The sequence below is a fragment of the Vanessa atalanta genome, chromosome 4 (assembly GCF_905147765.1).
Source record: "Vanessa atalanta chromosome 4, ilVanAtal1.2, whole genome shotgun sequence".
In the NCBI taxonomy this organism is placed as follows: Eukaryota; Metazoa; Arthropoda; class Insecta; order Lepidoptera; family Nymphalidae; genus Vanessa; species Vanessa atalanta.
In genome coordinates this window covers 2,230,309-2,251,623 of record NC_061874.1, presented here as the reverse complement: position 1 = coordinate 2,251,623, position 21,315 = coordinate 2,230,309, and the positions used below count along the sequence as shown (strand labels likewise).

The 21,315-nt window shown below is 30.9% G+C and overlaps 1 protein-coding gene across 2 annotated transcripts in view; it reads left to right on the top strand.

The window, feature by feature from the left end:
• The first annotated feature begins 402 nt into the window (after positions 1 to 402).
• LOC125077789 (protein kinase C-binding protein NELL1-like) overlaps positions 403 to 21,315 on the top strand; it is a 44,729-nt gene continuing 23,816 nt past the window's right edge. For both annotated transcript variants that reach the window (XM_047689847.1, XM_047689846.1), the window contains exon 1: positions 403 to 514. In XM_047689847.1, coding sequence (XP_047545803.1) covers positions 451 to 514 — 64 coding nt within the window. In that variant the 5' untranslated portion in view covers positions 403 to 450. The remainder of the gene's footprint in view (positions 515 to 21,315) is intronic.

Sequence of the window (21,315 nt, the reverse complement as noted above, 5' to 3'; positions counted from 1 at the left end):
GTGTAGTATTTATACATATTATAAGAACCAAAAACTTTGTAACTATTCTTGGGAATAGCGGAAAATATTTTATTTAAAACACTGGATCACGTAAACGTCAAGTTCAATTTCAATACAGTGAACTTAGCCAAGTTTCGCACAGACTAAATATTGCGCAGGCCTCTGCGGCGATGGTGACCTAAAACGTATTCGGCAAATGAACGAGCCCAATCAATTAGGGGCGGTCAGCGATCCGACGGGAAGGAGGGCAGCGCGCGCGCTCCGTGGAAACTCGGGAAAACGTCTGTGGGGAGGGTGTGAGGAGTTCGCGGGGGAGGAGCGAGGCGGGGAGGTACAGTGTCGGAGGGTGCGTGCGGCGGTCGTGCATCGATCGCGCGGGGCGGCTGAGTCGCATCGTTCAGTCCGCCGGGGCGGCCGGCGAGAGCGCGCGTGTGATGCGCTGCCGCTGATATGGCCGGCGCTCGGGCGCTCGTGGCCGCCTGCTGCTGCTGGTGGTGGCTGACCAACGCAGCCGGTGAGTACATTTATCATCAAACCCATTATAATAACACACACATTAAATATGTCACGCGATCAGCTGATCACATTTCTTGAATGACACGCGTTTTGCGTACTTATCGCTTTTACATATATAATCCCCCAGGGGTGTGCCGATCAGCTGTTCTAAAGATTTGCCCTTTCGTAAGAAATCATTACGTTCCTTTAATTTTTTGAAGAATACGACTGTTACGTGTGCCTTATCCGTGATCACCCCTCCCGTCTAATGGCTTCGAGGGTTCAAGTTCGTTTAAAATGCACCTAGTATTTATATCGATTCTACAGTTCAGTTTTAAAAGGATTTCTTAAAAAAATAAGGCTTATAATTATCTTTCAAGGAAAAATATTTAAAATTTTGTGATTGATAACATTTTACATTTATTATACGTACTTCTAAAAATTCTGACCCCTTTAATAAATTAAACTTATTGCTAGGAAAAGTGTGCAGTACATGTTAAGAATATAGCAATTGTTGATAGTTTTCTAATAAGGTTCCTATAAATGTACATTAATGTAATCAATAATTGTTTGTAATATATTTCAAAATATGACTGGGTGAGACATTTTTAGACATATTTTTTATAAAAAAATCCTTGGAGATATATTATATAAATGACATTGCTTCAAGTTCACGTGCAATTTATCACCAATCAATCGCTTAAAGTAGATCTTGACGTAGAATTGGACTAGAAATTAAAAAAATATGTATTCGATTTCTGTGCATAAAATATTGAACCTTTGACAAATAACGATGTAGAGACTAATGAAAATTTTAGATTAGTATTGTAAATTAGTATGCGGTTTGTTGCACGTTCGGGATTGTCTCCAAGCTGCACGGGCGCGGGCGTCCTTGCGGCGACCACTACTAAACAAACTCGTTACGTCACGCCGAAAAGACATCTGCTTTAATGTAAATATTGATCATCATCACGCCACTCTGCGATCTATCGTAATCGACTAATCGTAAATGCAAGCGTGCGGTGTTTAGCACCTGCCGGAAAATATATGTTGACATTACCTTTTTTTATTTTAGTCTAATTATTAAAAAATACTGATGGTTTGCAAAATTTTATATTGAATGTAATTCAAACGATACTATCTATATTATGTATATGAAATCGTACATCTATCTTTATACTACTTTATTAAAACACGATAATTTGAGATGTTTGTGTGATTTAATACAAAACCTTAAAAAATGATAAGAAGAATTATCAAATTAAAGTCATCATCATTTTTTGCAGAACACAGTAGATCGAAATAAATAAATATTTTTACGCAAAACATCGTGTTAATCATATAATAATATGTGTAAATTAACCTTTAATGCAATTAGTATAAATTTTTGGAGTAAATAGGAATTCTATTCTTTAAAATTTGAAGGCTACACTATTGTTTGACATAATGATAGTTTGCTACTATCGAGCGTATTTATCGACTTAGATTGGCATCGGTGAGATTTCACAAATAAATAATAAATAATAAAAATGTTTTATTATAACCAAAAAAAAATATTTTTTGTCTATTATATCTGGTATGAACTGCTGGTAATGCATTACAATGTAAGATTTACCTTATAATATGCGTACAAAAGCACTTAAAATAGTTTCAGTTTTTTGAAGATCAAAACATAAATAATATCATTATCGATGAAAAATAACATTTTAAAACAAATTATGTCAATCTATTAAAATAATGCGTAGATTTATTGAACAAGGATAACTTTATCTACTTACGATGATATTTATTAAGGCACATTATGAAAGTCTAATAATTTATGTAAAATTTGCAGAACCCAAATAAAATTCTATATTTTGATTTCATGAAAAAGACTTCAACGCGTAACATTTTAAAATATTGACCTCAAACTTTTATTATTATTTTTAGATGAAATAAATCTTTTATCATCATTAAATCTCAATGAAGATTGGCAATAAATTTGTAACAAATAGTTTGAAAAATCAATATTAAAGATACTTTTTATCGAATCTCCAAAAATAAGCTAGTTGTTCTAAACAACCATCTATGCATTAATTAAACTGTATGAGTTTTGTAAATTTTCGCTGTTATTAGGCATTCTTCTTTTATAAAATGTTCTAAAATATATATGAAATGCAGTTTTTAAATTATTTACTAATATCATACATATTTTTTACGTAAAAATTCAATTAGAAATAGCTATAGCTTGTCTATAGCAAAAAAAATTAACTTATTTGACAAACAGTAAAAAAGGTGCTGTCTTTGATTATTACCTATAAGAATAAAACAAATATCTTATTTTGTTATTATATATAATATTTTCTTACTAATTATATTATCTTTTAAATACTATTAATAACCTACTCACAGTTATCATGAAGTACTTAATTTTATATTGCATAGTGATAGGATATAAAGTCGACACTAACATTGTATAAAATGGGAGCACCTGAAATTAATAAGAGGAAGGCTATCATTTCCTCTAGACATTAGTCAAGTCAGGCCAACGACCCGATGTTTGGTACATCGGGTCGCCTATATTTAGGGCAAACGGCACTAGTTTGTGTTCCAGTTTAGCGTGGTAAAAATCTACTTGAACTTTATGTATATAATGATTAGTTTATTCTTTTAAATTATTGTGATAAAATATGCTAAAATTTGTATGTAAATTTTAATCTTGTAGAGATTAAATATATTTTGTTATCTTAAGACATTGAAAACTACAGCCAACAAAGGAATTTTATCTTCTGTGTGAATATTATTATATATAACCCTTTTGTAATAATATTTTTGTTTCATATACTTAAAAAAATGATAAATATTTTTACTATCGTTTACGGTCGAGGTTACGTTAAACTGAATTTCCTATATTTTAACAAGTGAGTAATACTGCCACAGTGCATCAATAATTATTATTACACAGCTTGTATTCTAGTTATTATTATTCCGAATTAAATTTCTATTAAGATTTGGCTTAATCTATGTAACTGTTTTAGCTTTTATAAAAAGCTAAAATGCTAAAGCTAAATTGCTTTCACAATTTCTTCTTTATTAGGCTCTTAGGTCTTTTTTTCAAGACAGTAGTAGATTTTCACCAATCATGAAATAAGTATCATGCTTCTATATTGAATCCAAATTTTGACTTTGACTTTATAAACTTTTGGGTAAAGATCTCCTCTCCTTCTTCTTGGAGAATTTTGGGGTTAATCCCACCACCCTCTGATGGCTGTTGATGGGTATAATGTGGTAGAAAATTCACGCGATAAGAGAAAGCTTTCTCGCGAATTTTAATTGGTAAAACACTGAATTAAAAAATATGATCTTTGTCTGTTTAATCAAAAATACATTTTGCTATTGATATGAATATATATAAAGTGGGGATTATTTTACTAATGTACAATTTTCAAATTATTGTAATATAAAAAATAACAAGACAAATACAACATTTATAAGAAATAAGAGCTACAGTCGTAGATAATGATGCTACAGCACTTACATTTTGATCAAAAATTAAATTAGTTGTAGATTACTTCAAGTTGGTTGAGTTTGGTATCCTATCAAATAAAATCCAACCGAGAATATTTGACATATTAATTAAAAATCCTCGTAGAGTCTTACATGATAAATAAAGCAATACATTACGTGCTAAAAAAAAGTCTGTGAGTGTCATATCAGTAAGTACGAGATGAATACAGTGCTATGATCTAGACTCAAGTCCGAAGCATACGTTTAATGGGTCATCGGTGTAAGCCTGATGCCAAACATCGTGCCTCTTACATTTGGCGCGGCGCCAAGCCCACCTGCAAGTGGTACGAATGACTGAATAATAAAACGTCTAATATCTTTTCATCGAAATCCCATGTACTTTTATTTTATTAATTATGTTATTTGTTCCATATTAGCCTTACATTTATTTTAATAATAAATTAACTTAGTTATGTACTGTAATTTAAATTAAGTTTCATCTGAAACTTTATGATTTAATACGACATTGTACAAATTCAGTTGGTTATTATTATTTTTAATCCACTGAAGCAACAGATTACATACGATTTTCTATAATACATTATCAAGTTTAACAGTTTCTTGGAATTTGAACAAATTATAACGTCGAATTTAGTTTCAGCTTATTCTCGTAGGCACTCAAGTTCGCCCGCCTTACGTAAGCTACTGTTGCCGCATTGAATTTTTATCGTTTCGCCCCGCGCATGTCGCATTCAAAATTTATATTCTATTACCTTCTTATCGGAATTTATTAACTATTTGAGAAAACATAAAATAATATACTTTTTATGCATAAGATCAGCAGAAAAAGGTAATAAGTACTACCTTTACGTACATATAATATATATGTCTCTTTTTCACTACTTGCTTAAATTCATTTGCTCAAATTAATTAGAGGAATCTTAAAGATCATATCAAAACGATGAAATTTTTCATACACTTTCTTTCAATTATACAGCGGTTGCATTAAAAAATAATAAGAGTTTATAAAAAAATCAGAATATTATTTAAAGAAATTCATAAGACTATGTAAATGTAATGTATTTTTAAATAAAATAATTATTTAATTAAAAGTAAATATATCAAAGCGACTGCAATGAGCTCCGAGACGGCATTAGCGCCGTCTTGTGAATGTTACATATCTTATCAAGTAAATCTGTTTGGAGAATAATCCAATACGAGATAACGTGATATTATTTTAATGTAAATACAGCAAAGATATTACCCGTTCACTGCGACTTGAATCTGTATTATTGACAATTTAACTTTTTTTTGTATTGAGATTCTTATTGAAAACTTTAAGAGATTTTCACTACTGTTACTGAACTTTAAGTATTTTTAGAGCTACCTAGTATGTTTATTAAAATATTTTCATTAATTTAATTTTAAAGTTAATATGTTTGTAGTTCGTAACTAGGCAGGTTTTTTTCTCTGAATCTTATTAAATAATGAGATATCAACAAATACCTAGACAAATAAAAAAAAGCATGCCCTGCAAACGTTTAGACCGTTCTCTAAATTGTTCTGATTTGTCATGCCTTGTGTTCTTCTTACGCAAATAAAATTTCTCCAGATAGCGAGAACACGTGAAACTTTACCGAAGATTTCATCATTAAGTTTCATGAGCTTCATTTGTGTTTAAAATTCATCTCATGGTTGGTGGTTAAAAAAGTATCATGAGGAAACCTATGAAATTCTGCTACATGTGTATTTAATTATTTTTAAGAAAACATTTCTTCAGTTCTTGCTGGTGAGATTAAGGCGTCGTTTCGGATAACGTAAATAAAAGGAAAAATTTGTGCATTTCACTGCTAAATTTTCTGTGGCAAATATCTTTAAAATTCTCAAACAATTTCGTTGACAAAATTTGATTTTCAATTTCAATAAAATTCTCTTTATAAAATTGAAAAAAAATTAGTGACAGATAAACGCATAACATAAGTATCTAAAAACAAAAAAAATTAATAAGTAGACGCTTGGCTATAATCTTTTTAGATAAATGTTTTCTGGGAACTAAAGTTAACGTGGGAAAGGTCCGTGGTAAAATAAATACAAATATAATAAAAATCCAACGCCATCCGCCATTGAACTATTGACTGTTGACACGCGTACGCTCGTATAGAAACCACGACCTAGTCATCTTTTGTAATCGTTGTAATGAAAATTTTAGCCTGGCTTTAGTGTTTAAGTGTTAATTGTGATCATATCCCTTGCAGAATAATTGACACACTTTTTAAGGCAAGCTAGATAATAACCACGAAGAATCACATGATATAACAGAATTGATATCACACCTATCGATGGAAGGAATACTCTTAAATGTACTACATATTACAAAAGCAATAATTTATAATATATATATAACGTGCCCAAATGTGAAATACCAATGTTATTTTTAGTCAATAACCTATTACGGTATAGTCACACACTTAAGAAATAGGATATTGAAATTGGCATAAGAAGGTGATTAATTTGTGGTTAAGCAGAAAACAAAGTCGAACATTTATATCTTCCTAAATAAAAACACCTTTATAGTGGTAATAAGGGACAGTAAAAGAAATATAATCGAGAAAAAGCATCGCTGGAAGTAAATATGGAACCGTCATAATATTTTTTATTGCCGTGATAAAATTGTGTTTCGCTAGTTACTGCACGGGGGCTACTAATCAAGATACGCAATCGGTATTTTACTAGTTTAATAAACTAAAATTCATGGTACATAATTTAGTTTCTAGAAGGGGATATTTCCAAACTTTCTATTCTAGAAGTAAAAATCTTTAACTACATAGCTCCATGGCAAATGTTATATGCAATAAAAATTAATCTAAAACTACGAAGCAGATTAAGAATTTGTAAACCCTTTATTATTTCAATAACAAACAGGGATCTGCTTGATTATTCGCTTAGAGGACTGAAATTTCGATTTTTTTAATTTAGTTGCGTATAAGTCACCGTAAAACTGTAAATACCGTTAGATTGTAATCTATCTCACAAGATTATAAACTGTAGAAATATTGTGAACCATAACATGCTGCTTATAACTTAATGTTTATAATCTAACGATGTTAAAGTATAAATACGACCTATAAGCTAACCTAACCGAAAAAATATTATTATTGTATACGTTATATTGTAAATTGAATCACAGTTTACATTTTTGTGAGAAAGATTATAATCTAACGGTATTTATAATTTAGCGGCGATTAATACTTTATTTATTTTATATTTTTCATAGAAGTGTTAATTACAATGAATATAATTGATGACAACATTACTAGTAATGATTTGAATTGCTTCATTGATTCGCAATTCCGACTCTGGGCGAAAAAAGAAATCTCCTCCTATCAATAGTAAAGCTTATAAGATTGGTTGCTATATGTTTTAGAAACATTTTTAATTCGTCCAAAACATTGTTTAATATTATATTTAATTTCTATATTTAACAAATTTTAATTATATATAAAAATATCATGGTTAAAAAAACCTAAATTTTAATAAGACATATTTTTTTATAATTATTAAATAAAGCAATCAGTAATTAATTCCCTTGAAGTTAGGAAGGGTTGATGTTATTATAATTTATGACACGATATTTCAATCATTATTTTCTTTAAATTTGCTGCACGAATACATAAAAATCATCTATTACTGCATGGAAATATCGTGTGTAAAACTAACGAATGAAAAATAATATCACCGACTGAGAGTCGACAAACCAATAATATTTTATTGGCTACTAATCAAGATACGCAATCAAATGCAGATTGGAACAACCACTGATTTTTTAAATTACAGCATTAGATATTGTTTTTTGCACAAACTCGCTAGTGACAAACGGCTATTTAAAAGTAACAGTTTTGCTGTAGTAATACTAAATTAGCTAGCCTTGAATACTGATATAATTAATGGACAAATGTCTCATTCAGGAATACCAATGGTTTGTCCAAATCTTTTGCAATATTAGTAGCACCATTAATTATAGTTTAGAGAACATAAAACGTATAATTTATTAATTGCATCATGTTTTTATTATACAACATCTTAAAAGGAAACTATGTGTATATTTGTATTTGAAGGTAAATTGTAAATAGATTCAGATTTCATTTGAAGTAATACAGTATGAAAATGTAAATAAATAAAGGTTATTTACCTCAAAAGAAAAGTGCCCTGCTTCGCAACAAATGCATTAAGCTTTTAAAGAAAGTAAAATCCTCAGAGTTCGTTGTCCATGTGCACGTAACACGAAGTAATAGTTGTTTGCGTGTGTAGACGAAACAAATTTGTATAAACTGTCAACAGCAGATTTAGAGACTGCTTATATTAGAATAATCGAAAGAGTATTTTGAGCATCGTACATTTTTAAGATCCGAAGTAAATTGAATTACTACTACTACGTTGACGGATTCTTATCGTAGTAGATTACATACAATTTTTTTTCCAAGTAATATTTTACAAGTATTATATTATAAAATTAATACAATATATTATTTAATATAATTGCATGCTGTTACATATATTTTTTTTTATAAATATTTAAATGATGCTTTTATAGTAAAACTATTTGTATTTATTTAGCGTAAATAACATCCTATTTACGTATTCAGGAATATTTTAAATTAAACAACAAAACAGCTAAAATTTGATCTGGTGATACAAGTTTTAGATTTTCATCTAAAACATAGGTTCACTCCTTCATAAATACGGTTTTCTCAAAATTATGGGCACAAATTAAGGACATGAGATTTCATTTGAACCCGCAGTTTTCGGGTTAGTTTCACGTGTTCTTCCAACTGAGCCATCTCGGCACTTACCATGTGTAGTTTTGAAGAAATAAATAAGTGAAAGGGTCGCGTGCTGCGCGCCCCTGTCAGCGATGTCTGGGGCTGCTCTAACGACATTTTGAACTACACTAACTTCATATTTCTTCGTGCAGGTAACATTAATAAAACGTGTTTCTTTTAATTTTAATGTAAGAAAATTATCACTGTAACAATTTATACAAGTCTTATATGTATTTAAAAGAGTCTGTTTATTTATTGAACAAATGATACGTCTCACGCTAGGTTCATACTACATCTTACTTGAGTGTTATATTAATGATGTGCGAGTAAATCATTCGTTTTGTTCCGATTCATTTATTACGTAAAATATGAAGTTGTCAATTTGTCATGTGATGATATTATTTATATCCTTATATATTATACAAATTTTATATTTGTATTATGTTACAATTATAATCAGTGAAGCCCCTGTCTTTTAAACGAGGTTAGCTGTGTTACTGGAGTCAGTACCTCTTAAACGATTATTTTTTAACACCATTACAATTAACGTTATTATTTACTCCTAACAAACTATTTAAAACAAAATATTAAGAAGTTGTACTAATCCAAAAATAAAAAAAAGAATAATAGGAATAATGTAATCTGTATACAAAAACTTTGACACAGACTTGTGTGTGCGTGTCTGATTATGACGTAGAAAGCGATATTCAGAACCTTTGCTTATTGATGTCATAACCTAAGCTGCAAAAAAGTTTGTACTGCTTGGTATTTATTTCAAAAAACTATGATTGACACGCGGTTCATTTTATGGATCACGAAAACGCGTAAATGAATTTCGTTATATTTAATTTGGCCGTTAATTATTATGCTGATTAGCTTTTACTAAAAAGTATGAACAGAGAAATGTTTCAGAAGCCATATTAATGGAACTATTAACCTACGAACGTGGCTATGCCGATTTCATGGGCGTTTTTAAGGAAAACCCGACTAACTACAATTATCGGTTTATTAAAAAATATAAGATTCTGTTAATCGTACTTATACGAAATTTTATTCATTATTAGCATATTTAAATCATAAATATAAGATTTACGCGAATTATCTAGACTTCCGACTTTTTTTCTTCTCGATTCTAGTTAAAAAGATAACTTTCGACAGATCAAATTAAAAATATTAGATACTAGATCGTGATATTTAATAGTATATTTCAGTGTACAATTGTAACGTAAAGTGAACTCATAGGACGACACTCTTTTTTTTTTATTTCTGGGTTCCTTTCTAATGGAAAGTAAGCCAGTCTAATGACAGGCACAATGCCAATAAATTTGATTTGAATTAAATAGCTTACAAGACTTAAAAGAAAAAAAAAACGCATAACCCATCACCTGTCATTATGCGAAGTTTACCACTCACCATTTAGGTAGAGTGTCAGCTCATCTACCTCTAAAAATGTTTTATTGCATGTTCCAAGAATTCCTTTTATCACGAATACGCTACCAACCTTGGCAATTGTGATGTTATGTCCCTTGTGCCTGTACTTACACTGCCTAGCGTTAAAATGTATTGTGAATGGATAGAACCTACACAAATGAGTTTGCATAAAACCTCACTGTTAAGTAAATTAGGAAAATCCAGGTGATACTTGTATTTTTGTGAATAGCGTATCAACGTAAGTTAAGATGAAGCGTTGAGTATCTAATTCGTTTTTGTAGAATGACTTATTTATTCAGTGAATATTTAAACTTTAAATTCATACAATTGATAATGTGTGCTACACACATTTATACGTATCGTGTATGTAGTTTGGGTTATTGCGAGACATTTCTCAATAAATAACATGGTGACAAGGATATTATTAAAATTAATTCAATCTCGTCCGCTATAGTATAATTTTTTCAAGTCTTGGCATTGACTCTGATTAGTTTACCGAACCGATTCATTAATAAAACATATCACCTATAGTTTTCCATGTAATTTCCATAAAACACGACGGAGGAATGATATATTCCTATTTTTCCAGACATAGGTATAAAAAGATGACGTGATTCTTATCTTTTTTTTGTTATTTTCCGACGTAGCAGGTGATTTTCAAATACTTCCATAAATAAATATACAGTTGGATATTTGCTCGAGGGTTTATTATGTTTGTTTATAAAAAAGAGCGTCATTATTTGTTTTAATTAAATGGAAAGACAGATTCTGCACATGATGTAAATAATTTATAACATAAAAAATTTCGATTGTCAATGTCATATTGTCAATGTTCAGTAAATATACAATTGCAACCAATTGGGCTTAACCCAATTATATTTAAAAATTCCAAACATAATAGGTAACATTTATTGAAATACCAATTAAACTTTTATTTCTTTATTGCTATGGAACAATTAAGACAGTTTTATTAATGTATTGATATTTTTGTTGGTCATATTTTCGTTTCTTCTTTGGTAAGTAAATGAAGGATATTATTTTTAATTTTCCTACATCTCCGAACCGAACGATCACAACACCCATTGGAATCTAATATATATCAGTGTCCAAAAAGTACGCCTTGCCACTTATCTGTAAAGTATGAAAACATAAAATCAGCATACAATTGCTTTAATATAATTAGTATAATGGATTTCTATATTGTTGCATTGTACTTCGGGGAAAGCAAGGCTAAGACTGCTTACTTCGATATAGGCAAATTTGTATGATAAATAGATTTAAGATTTTTTTCTAAGTCTTACATCTTATATGTGATAAATATAAATAAAGTACATACTATGTTGTGTGTGCACATATTGGACTGGGAGATGTGGTGCTGCAGGTGTCGCAGCGAGCGCAATGCGGCGCCTCCACGAATCTTCTGACCTCATTCATGTTCACGGCCATTCCAATGATATAAACTTTGAACATTTCGTTTGAATTAAAATTATTCCTCACGCGCTAGTTGTCTTGGAACATAAATTGTGAAAATTAAATTATTGTAATAATTTTAACACGAACTATAGGTTAGTTAGTAGTGCAGACAGCTATTTATTTTTGATAAAACATTATAATTTTATAGATTTCATGAATTATTTATAACATTGATTTATTTTTTTATTTGTCATTTTACCAATGTATTTTTATATTGAAATATAAATATAAACAATTAGTAACTACAAATAAAGAGCCGTTTATTAAAACCCCGTTATAGAAAGTAGGGCCTTGACTTTGAAATAGTACCCTCGGAGTTGTTTTATAAATATCTCCATTTATTGAGCTTTAGGTACAGCGTTTCGCCCTGTTGGCAAAGAGAATTTATAATATACTTAGACGATTAGCGATTACAACAGTCAACGATAAACGTAGCATTAGCATGTCATATTAAGTTCTTGAACCAAGTGACGTTTACTTATTTTTATTAACCTTAATTTGAACTAATAACATTTAAATAAAACCAATGTTTATTTTTCATTAAAGCTTTTTTACCATTAATTTTATTATAATATATTGAAAATAATGTCTCGGTTTAAAATTACTTAGTATAGTAGTATTATTAATCAAATCATGCGATTACATATCTGAAATTTATATTTGGTAGTCATTAAAAGTTGAAGGTTTTACAATTAAGTTTTTCTAAATTTTATTTAATGATTCGATCTTCGATTAACATTGAGCGATATAGTAATAAGTTACGTTCAAACCCCCAATGCACCGCATTCGTTGCTTGGCGACGAAGCCACGTGGTGCCAAAACTTCTCTATCGATCCTTGCGTACCGGTATATATGAAGGTGTATAATACGAAGCGTCATGTGTACGTACTACATACGTTTTCAATTATGTACGCCTACGCCACAATTAGGTCTCACTACGTAAATAATGTGTTTGTTTATTTATATGTCCCTTGAGGCACACTGTATATTCACGACGGCTGATTGTTTGTTCGTAATTTTTACAATTTTTTTGTATAAAATGTAGCTAAAAGTCACGTCACCCTCGGTTTTTGTGTTATTTCGTTTATAATTAATGGTTTACAAACGAGAAATTAAATATTATTCCATGATTTCTATTTGTTATAATATATTATATATAAATTCAGGTGCTGTTTGAATTTCATTTCGATCGTGGTGACTATTCTCAAATGCGCATGAGAGGCTGGAAAGGGATCAGGCGCAGGACGATAGGCTCGACATGCTTACCGAGCAGACCGTGCAAGGAAGTGCCAAACGCTGCCAACTTCCAAAGTCTTGATAAGAAAATTTATTGACAAATCTTGGATTCGATCGTTTCGTTAGAACGATTTCTAGACCTCAGGAGCTACTTCGCCTAACATAGTAGTAAGTTTAACTAAACACGCGTACACAAATTAGTCTAAAAACCCAAGTTTTGCATTATACTTCCAAGTATTATTTTCAATAAATTAATTCGTTATATAATAGTTATGAACAAGGGATTGAGATATACCTATACTTTACATCACTGAATTTATTTTATAAACATTTTAGTGAAAGGCGTAAAGCTTACGTGAAATAAGGGATAATTAAAATTAATTATTTAATATAGTCAGTTTAATGTGTGGTAGGCCTTAAATATTTACTAAGTTAAGTAGTTTTTAGGTCCTTAAAGGGGCTCCTGCTCCAAGTGATTTAAGTTTCTTAATTAGTCGTATTACCTGATCATGTTATGTATATGTTATTTTTCTTAACTTCGTTTTTTATATATATGTAATATACTAGGCATCAGATTTTGTCATAAAAAGTTTGTTTGTACAAATACCAGTACATTTTCAAAGTCGTAGTGACTTTAAAAATGTACTGGTATGGTACGATTGTTCTATTTCAAAATTAATATTTTCTCGAGCAAAATCTAAAGGCGAGGCGAGCCGAGTGGATACCTCGAGGCGAATCAGTGTCCGCAATTTATTCCTTCTTGAGAAAAGAATACTACTAAAAGATATACTGCAATAAGACACAGAGACTGCGGGCTTTTCGCATCTCGGGCATTACGCAATGAGCATTGCTTTAGAAATATTTTTCTTGGCAAAAGAAAATCTTTCCATAGATTTTTTGCAATAAGTGCGCAAAAAGTTTATATATTGTCGGCTATGAAGTAATTAATTTAGTAATTTTATTAAATCTTTCTCAGATAATATTAATTCATAAATATAATAATTAGCTGATGCATTATAATTTTTGATTAAGATAAATGATGGAAATTCTAAAAAAAAATTAATTAAAAATCGTAATTAAATTAACAGTTGTAAATGTATATTAAGTAAAGGGGTTGACGAAAATAATCGTTCGAAAAGGTAGCGATTGTACAGCCGAATAGGTAATATTGATATTTAGATAAAATGATTTAACCTAAATAATTTTAGCACTAACCTCATTGAATTCTGAGAATAATCATCAAATTGAATTAAATCAAACAAAATACGTCGACTAAATAATCGAATAACCTCTTACCGTCACGTATTGATATTTATAGACACGTGTAGCAGCGGTACCCCAATCTTGTGACGAGGGTTAGTAACGACAGGTTGTAACGCATTGCCGTATTAGCCCCGTTATTGCGCCCCATTAGCTATATAGTTTTTATTTGTCCCGGATAAATCGTTCTCGTTTATTTACTCACATTTCGGGGGTCAGTGTCGTATAAATAAATTTGCTATTTGTCGCCGAAATTGTTATTAGTGGCATTGTCGTTGGTTTGGAATCCGTTAACAGCATATAAAATTTTATACTATTTATTTTTAATTACGAATATAGTTACTTATTTAACACGTTATCAGCGATTTTCTGTATTTTAGGAGAAGGGACGCATGATATACTAAAATAATTAAATCGATAACAACATAGAACTATAAAGAAAATTATGTAATTTAAAATCTTTAAAAATGTTACTTAATCAAAGACACAAATGCGTACTTATATATTTCCATAACGATAGCTTGTTTTCGCAAAGCAAATAGTATGTAGGAAGCGCGATCCTGACGCGGTGACAATATACACGTGCGATACGTTATCTCCGCTGTTTGCGTTGGATTAGCCCCGGCCCCCGGCCGCGTGCCCCACTGCCAAGTTCAAAGTGTCAAAGACTCTTTCGTATGAATTAGCCGTTCAGTGTCAAAAATTGAACACCCAAATTTTTGTTTCTATGATGCAATAACGGCAGTCGTTTCATAAGATTATTTTTTTTAATTGCTTACAATTTTGATGTTCCTAGATCTTGATTTTATTTGTAATTATAATAGATTAGCATTAAAAAACAAAATAACTAATATGATATGTAAATAATTTACAAAATAATTTCTTCTAAATTATATTTACCGTGATAGTTCAAGTTACCGTACCGTGCCGTACCGTACCTTTATAAAAATAATATTCAATCTCACGAAACATTGACATTTAAATTTATAACAAAAAAGTAAGTCAGTAACAGGAGAAAAATATTTTATTCAATCGTTTGCAAATAATTTAGGCGCCGGTGTTTATGATTTGAATTGATTAAAGTAGGATATACTAACGCTGTCACCGAGTGACTGTATGTGCATAACGCCTATATAGTGCTATTTACATACGGTGCAAATATGAGGCCACAACATATTAAATAAGTTTCTTGGTCACCGGATGTTGTTCGCAAGCACCGGGTACACAGCAAAGGGTAAGTGAAGGACGATTTGATATCAGAATTTCAAATGGCAGAACGCTTTGAAAAATGATGTACGAATTTATCACAATCGTGTCGTACGATGTTGCAATATAAATAGACGATTGATCTATGGAAATGCAGACTTTATATTTTTTTCTCTGTTCAATACAAGATTCAGGTGAAAAATATCACCTTAAACTAAAAAGGTTGAATAAAACTCTTTACACGGAAACAAAATAATAACTACTTCAAATTATGAACACTTACGTTATATTATTTAAAAAAAAAAATAATCTTCGGTTCATTCTACATTATATCAGACAGCTATATTAGCAATGAGAAATTAGAGTACTTTACTACATTTAGTGGACGCTAGACTGCGGTACGAACGGTAGGGACGGTAGCGCACAATGTGGTACGGGGGGCTCAGCGGCGCGTGTCCACCACCTGTCGGGACACCGGTTCGAACCACCCTCCGCCTCATTAACGGACTTTATATTCCAAAATCCTTAAATAACGTACATTGGCCATTGAGATTTTTGGCTGTTGTAATAAGTACTTATTTGCATATTACTCATATATTGCTTGGTTTCATAAATATATTGTTTTTTTTTCTTAACATTATCAGTATTCATCGATTATACTGAATAATTATACATAAAAATATATACAAGAACTTTTACAAACTTGTTCAATTTGAATATTCAATGAAGATTAAAATTATTTTATATATATATATATAATATAGCTGCATTATTGATGTAAACATTTTTGTAAATAATATTATCGAAATATAAAATATCTGAAAAATATTAAAACTGGAGAGAGTTCAGAAGTAGAATCAACGGCTTTACGTGTTTTCCGAGGCACGGAAGTTTAAACAAAACTTCCGGGCTACTGATAACAAAATACTGACAAAAATCCCAATAACTTTTATTGGAGTGACCCTTGGTTCGAACGAATGACCGGTAGAGTTATAAAAAATATATTATTTATTGGAAAAATATCTCATTTTTCTAGCGACAGGATTTTTTTTGAGAAATATTTCTATAAATACAAACTTTACTCTACATAATCATGTATAATAACAAGTTCTTGGTGTCTGTATATGATTTTTTGATAAAAACTATTATTTGGCTAATGTAAAATTATCTGCGGGATTTTATTTTATTATAGAATGTTCGAAGAGCATCACTGTCGTCAAATTGGATAGCTTCCTTTTAATAAATTTAAAATAACAATTATATTGCCTAATGGTATTGTTACATTTGAAATCGTTAATGTCAGCGGAATATATCTGACTCACCATCGGACCATCGTCGGTGCCTTCACGAAATGAGATGGCGGTTTCGTAACATCGCGTGATCGTCATTCGATACAATTCCATGAAACGAATAGTACGTTTTATAAAGTATTTTACATTCGCCGTTTTATGTGCTGTCTGTTTAATAAATGAGAACACGACAACTTAGTAAGAGGTAGGATTTATTTTTAAATTTACAATAAGTACGTTGATTGTGCGTTATGATCTCAGATATGATTTTAACTTATAAACAATATTTATGTCGATATTTTATATGAAATTAAAAACAGTTACTGTATCAAAGATGATCGCGGACAATGTTGGCAAGGATCCTGGCAGTATTGTCCCGTTGAATCGCAATTCCGATCCTCAATATGTCTAAAAAAATATACAACATATTACACGATACTGACGAATTGCTAATATTTATTAAAAATTAAAGTATATATTGCATTATAATTTTAACGAAAAAAGTTAAAGGGGTCGTGTACGAAGGAAAAGTTATGTACTTACAAACTTCATCCCGATGAATATACCAAATTAAAAAGTTATAAGAACAAAAATGTACATGAAATATTCAAGTGAAATAAGAGGCATAATGACAAAAATGTCATATCGTAACCCGACACGGAGAGCAGGCACGTGGCACGCGTTTGACATATGTCGAGACCCTTCTGTTAAGTACGACACTATAGGGTTCTCGTCCACTGACTTGGCACTTAGTCGTTTCTACTGAAGGCAAAGATATTCTTTCTTGATATCGACTATTTTTTAATCCTTAGTAAACGTGTATACTCTTTCTTCAGATATTTTTCTTTATTTATAGGAGTATTATTTCAAAATCAAATTTGAATGCAACGTTTAAATATTACGCAACTACCACGCGAAATTAACTTTTGTCAAGGGTACTAAAATGGTCGTTGCTTTTATAAAGAATAAGTTTGAAATCTTACATAAAATAGCGGAACTTAATTTTACATAGATAATATTTTTTCGCTACGGACAGATATTTGTATTTATTATACATATATTTGATAAGGTATCCTTATTGATCTGTCGATCATATCTAGTTTGAGCAGGTTAAAGCGTCGTTATTTACTGATATCAAACTATTTGACAACATTTATGATGTTTTATCTGCTTTATGAGTAGTATAGTAAATTTTCGTTTAAAGTTTTTAAATGATTTTAATTGTCTCATAAATTGCTTTATATTGATCGAATGACTTTTAGTGGTCGACGAACTTAAGTCGATTAGGCATTTTTTCTTCACTCTAAACAAGGAAAAGGGAGCGCTTTTTAATCGCACCGTACCATATGAGCAAAAGCGTTGCCGTTTTAACGTATTAGCGGTAAAGGGTGTCGAGCTACCGGATTTTTTGTGAAGCAATTTTTATGATACATTAAATATATTTAAGGTGCAAATGTTAAATCATTTTGATTTATTAATCCTACTCAATTACTCATAATACTCGTCTTGACACGTAAATTTATATTCTGAACAGCTAATTAAATATTCATGAAAACACGAGTAAGTATTAATTACAATTAGAACGACCCTACAATGACCACCATATGGTCAATTACGCCGACAGGTTTCCACGTGTCGTCTCATATTGCAGGACTTCAATTAATTGTTATTAACACTTGCAGCCCCCACTTATCCTGTTGTGAAAAAGGATAGTTCATTTTACAGTACATTGAGTTTGCGATATCCATTCGCTGTTCAAGTCGATAATTAACAATTACTTAGCCTTTTGACATTCCAGGAAAGATATTGTTAGGGAACAATTTAAAAGCAATTTCTAAACGCTTCGACCAAATTGCATTAGTTTTAATAGACTATCATTTTCCACATAGAGCTATTACTGTCTGATGTTACTAGCCCGAAACGAAGGTTGGAACACGCTAGATTATAAGAAATGAAATGTTAACAGTTATTTGTTTATTCATAGGCTTATGGAATTGGTACAAATTTACTAAGAACCTTCAAAAACTTCTTTCCTCGGTTGCAAACTCATTCAGTCATATTTAAATGTGTAACTTGATGTCCAGTATTATGAACTCATTTCTAAAACTACATAGTCTTACGTACGATGCTTACATTTTTTAATGTTATTGTCATCATAATTTAACCAAACATGGCTACTAAAAAGCACCGGCTATTTTCCGTCTGCATCCAGTTGGATTCCAATATCTTCGTAGTCATCGGTCCACCGGGCTCGAGGGTTGCCATGAACCATGATATTTACTCTAGGAGTCATATGTTGCAACGGCCATGTTTGTCTACAAAATAATAGTCCACGGCCACTTCAGTCTGCAAATTTTGTAAACTATGTCGGTATTTTGGTTTTGGTCTTCATATAAACTAATTTTATTTTTCAAAGATGGCGACACATATTGGTTAAAAAAATTGCCAAAAATTCTCTAATGATAATAATGTATGGACATGAATAAGGTTTCCAATGGTGACCCATTCTAAATGAATTTTCGGAATTGTTTTCATCAAGCTGTCATACAGCTATTCTGATCTTGTATACCTTGGTAAATACTTACCAATAACTTCGAGAGGTTTCCCTTCGTCGTATACTGGTTTCCTCACGATATTTTAATGTTAGTGTTCGTTAAATTCATGTTTAGTTTGATTTTTGATCGGTTTCGCAGTCAACCCTTATGATCTTTCTAATTCTGATATTTGCCAAAAATATACGTTGTTTAATTTGTCGTTCAATCTACCACATCCATCATAATATTATGTAATTCATTGCTTAGGTTCTTAAAAAAACCGTAACGTTTTATTAATACCTAGTTTTATTAAAATAATATGTTTATTAAAAAAACTGTATTAAAAAACTCTAAAATATATCACTCAACTTGTCGTTTAAAACTTTCCCCTGCCTTCTGTAAAGTGATAGTTTTGTAATATTAGACAAAACCTTCACACAAAGCATTTTCATGTAGGCATTGTGCTTAAGGTGACTCGATATATTTCTCCCCTAGAGGGTATTATTTATTACTCCCTCGCGTCGTCTTTTCCTTACTTTATCACGTATGCACAATTTTATTTCGGCTTTTATTTGATTTACCCCTGAAGTGAATGTCTTCTTAGACTTTGAAGTGTATTAAGGTATATCATTTAATGTCCAGCTTTTTTGAGACGGAATAGAATGATACCTACAGCTTAGGATCCCTTAAGGGAGAATTATGACTATATACATTATGACATATATCAAATCTGGGGAAGCAGCACTGAATTTTTATTTGCTTAATTGTGTTTATTATTATTTTCTCGTGCTTGACACTAAAACAGAACACTGTAAGGATATATGTACGTGTGTTTAATGAAAATCGGATATATTCATATACACTAGCAGCCAACTTGTTGTCTAGCAGATTTTAAATATTCTCCTTAAGAAGGGATGAGGCTTTTTGCCAGAAATGGAAATTAATTTATTAATTTAAATATATTTGCTTCAATACTCTTATATAACCCCAAACATACCACAAACCAATACAATCAGAAATATATAGAGATATTTTATTCCTACTTTTTGTACATGTGACTACTTTTTCAAGATATCAATTTATTTATACTTTATGTAGTAAAATCATATTTTGCATTGAAAAAAAAAAATTAATAATTTAAAGTTTGATATTAATGTGTATAATTACTGCATAATGTACTATATAATTACACATCAAAACAGAACCTTTTTGACATATAATCAAGAAATAACTATACACATAAATATAGGAGCTCCTCCACGCCCTCTAGAGATAAATGCTTTTAATTTTGCGCTAACGATAATTAATTTTCTGGGTAAGCGTCAAATAACCAAAATTGTTCCGTCTCGTTGAGCCTTTTACGGAGAGGCTTTCACTGGCGCTAATTACATCAATAGACAGTTTTGATAAATTGTTTTATCGTATATAATTTATAATATCTCTAACATTTCATAAAGTATGAGACTAATTTCAATGAAAAATATGTAAACTGGTGACATTATAGAGCTCAAATTAGTGCGAAAACACAGGTACGCTCTCTATTTCCACACTCTAGGTGTTAAGAGTGTTTTTTATTTTGTAGTAGATCTTAATACAAACCCGTCTCGGTAGATATCACATATGTACCTATTGATCATATATTCTGTCGCAAAATGCTATATTTAGTATTGTTGTGCTGTGGTTTCAATAGTGATTCGGCAAATGTACAGGATAAAGGGACGTACCATCTTGTTCATCAGGTCGATGTTAGGGATGTTTTATATTTCTAACAATGCCAATGTCTATGGGCAGTGTATAGAAAATTAAAAAAAAAACAAATGGTACGACCGGAAAGTTTAGGCGTAGGTTCAACGTGCTTTCTAAGGCATGGTTGTGCAAACATAACTAACATACAAACTACTCACTGCTATTAAGAATTTGGCAGGAAAACTCAACTGTTTAATATTTTGACTAGGAATTTTTACAGGGTCATAAGCTAACCATTAGACCAAAGAGGCCGGATGAGGATCGGATGTTAAATCCTGCTAGTCTATGCTTGAAAAAACATAATTATTTAGGATAAGTGTTGTAGTATCGATAACTATT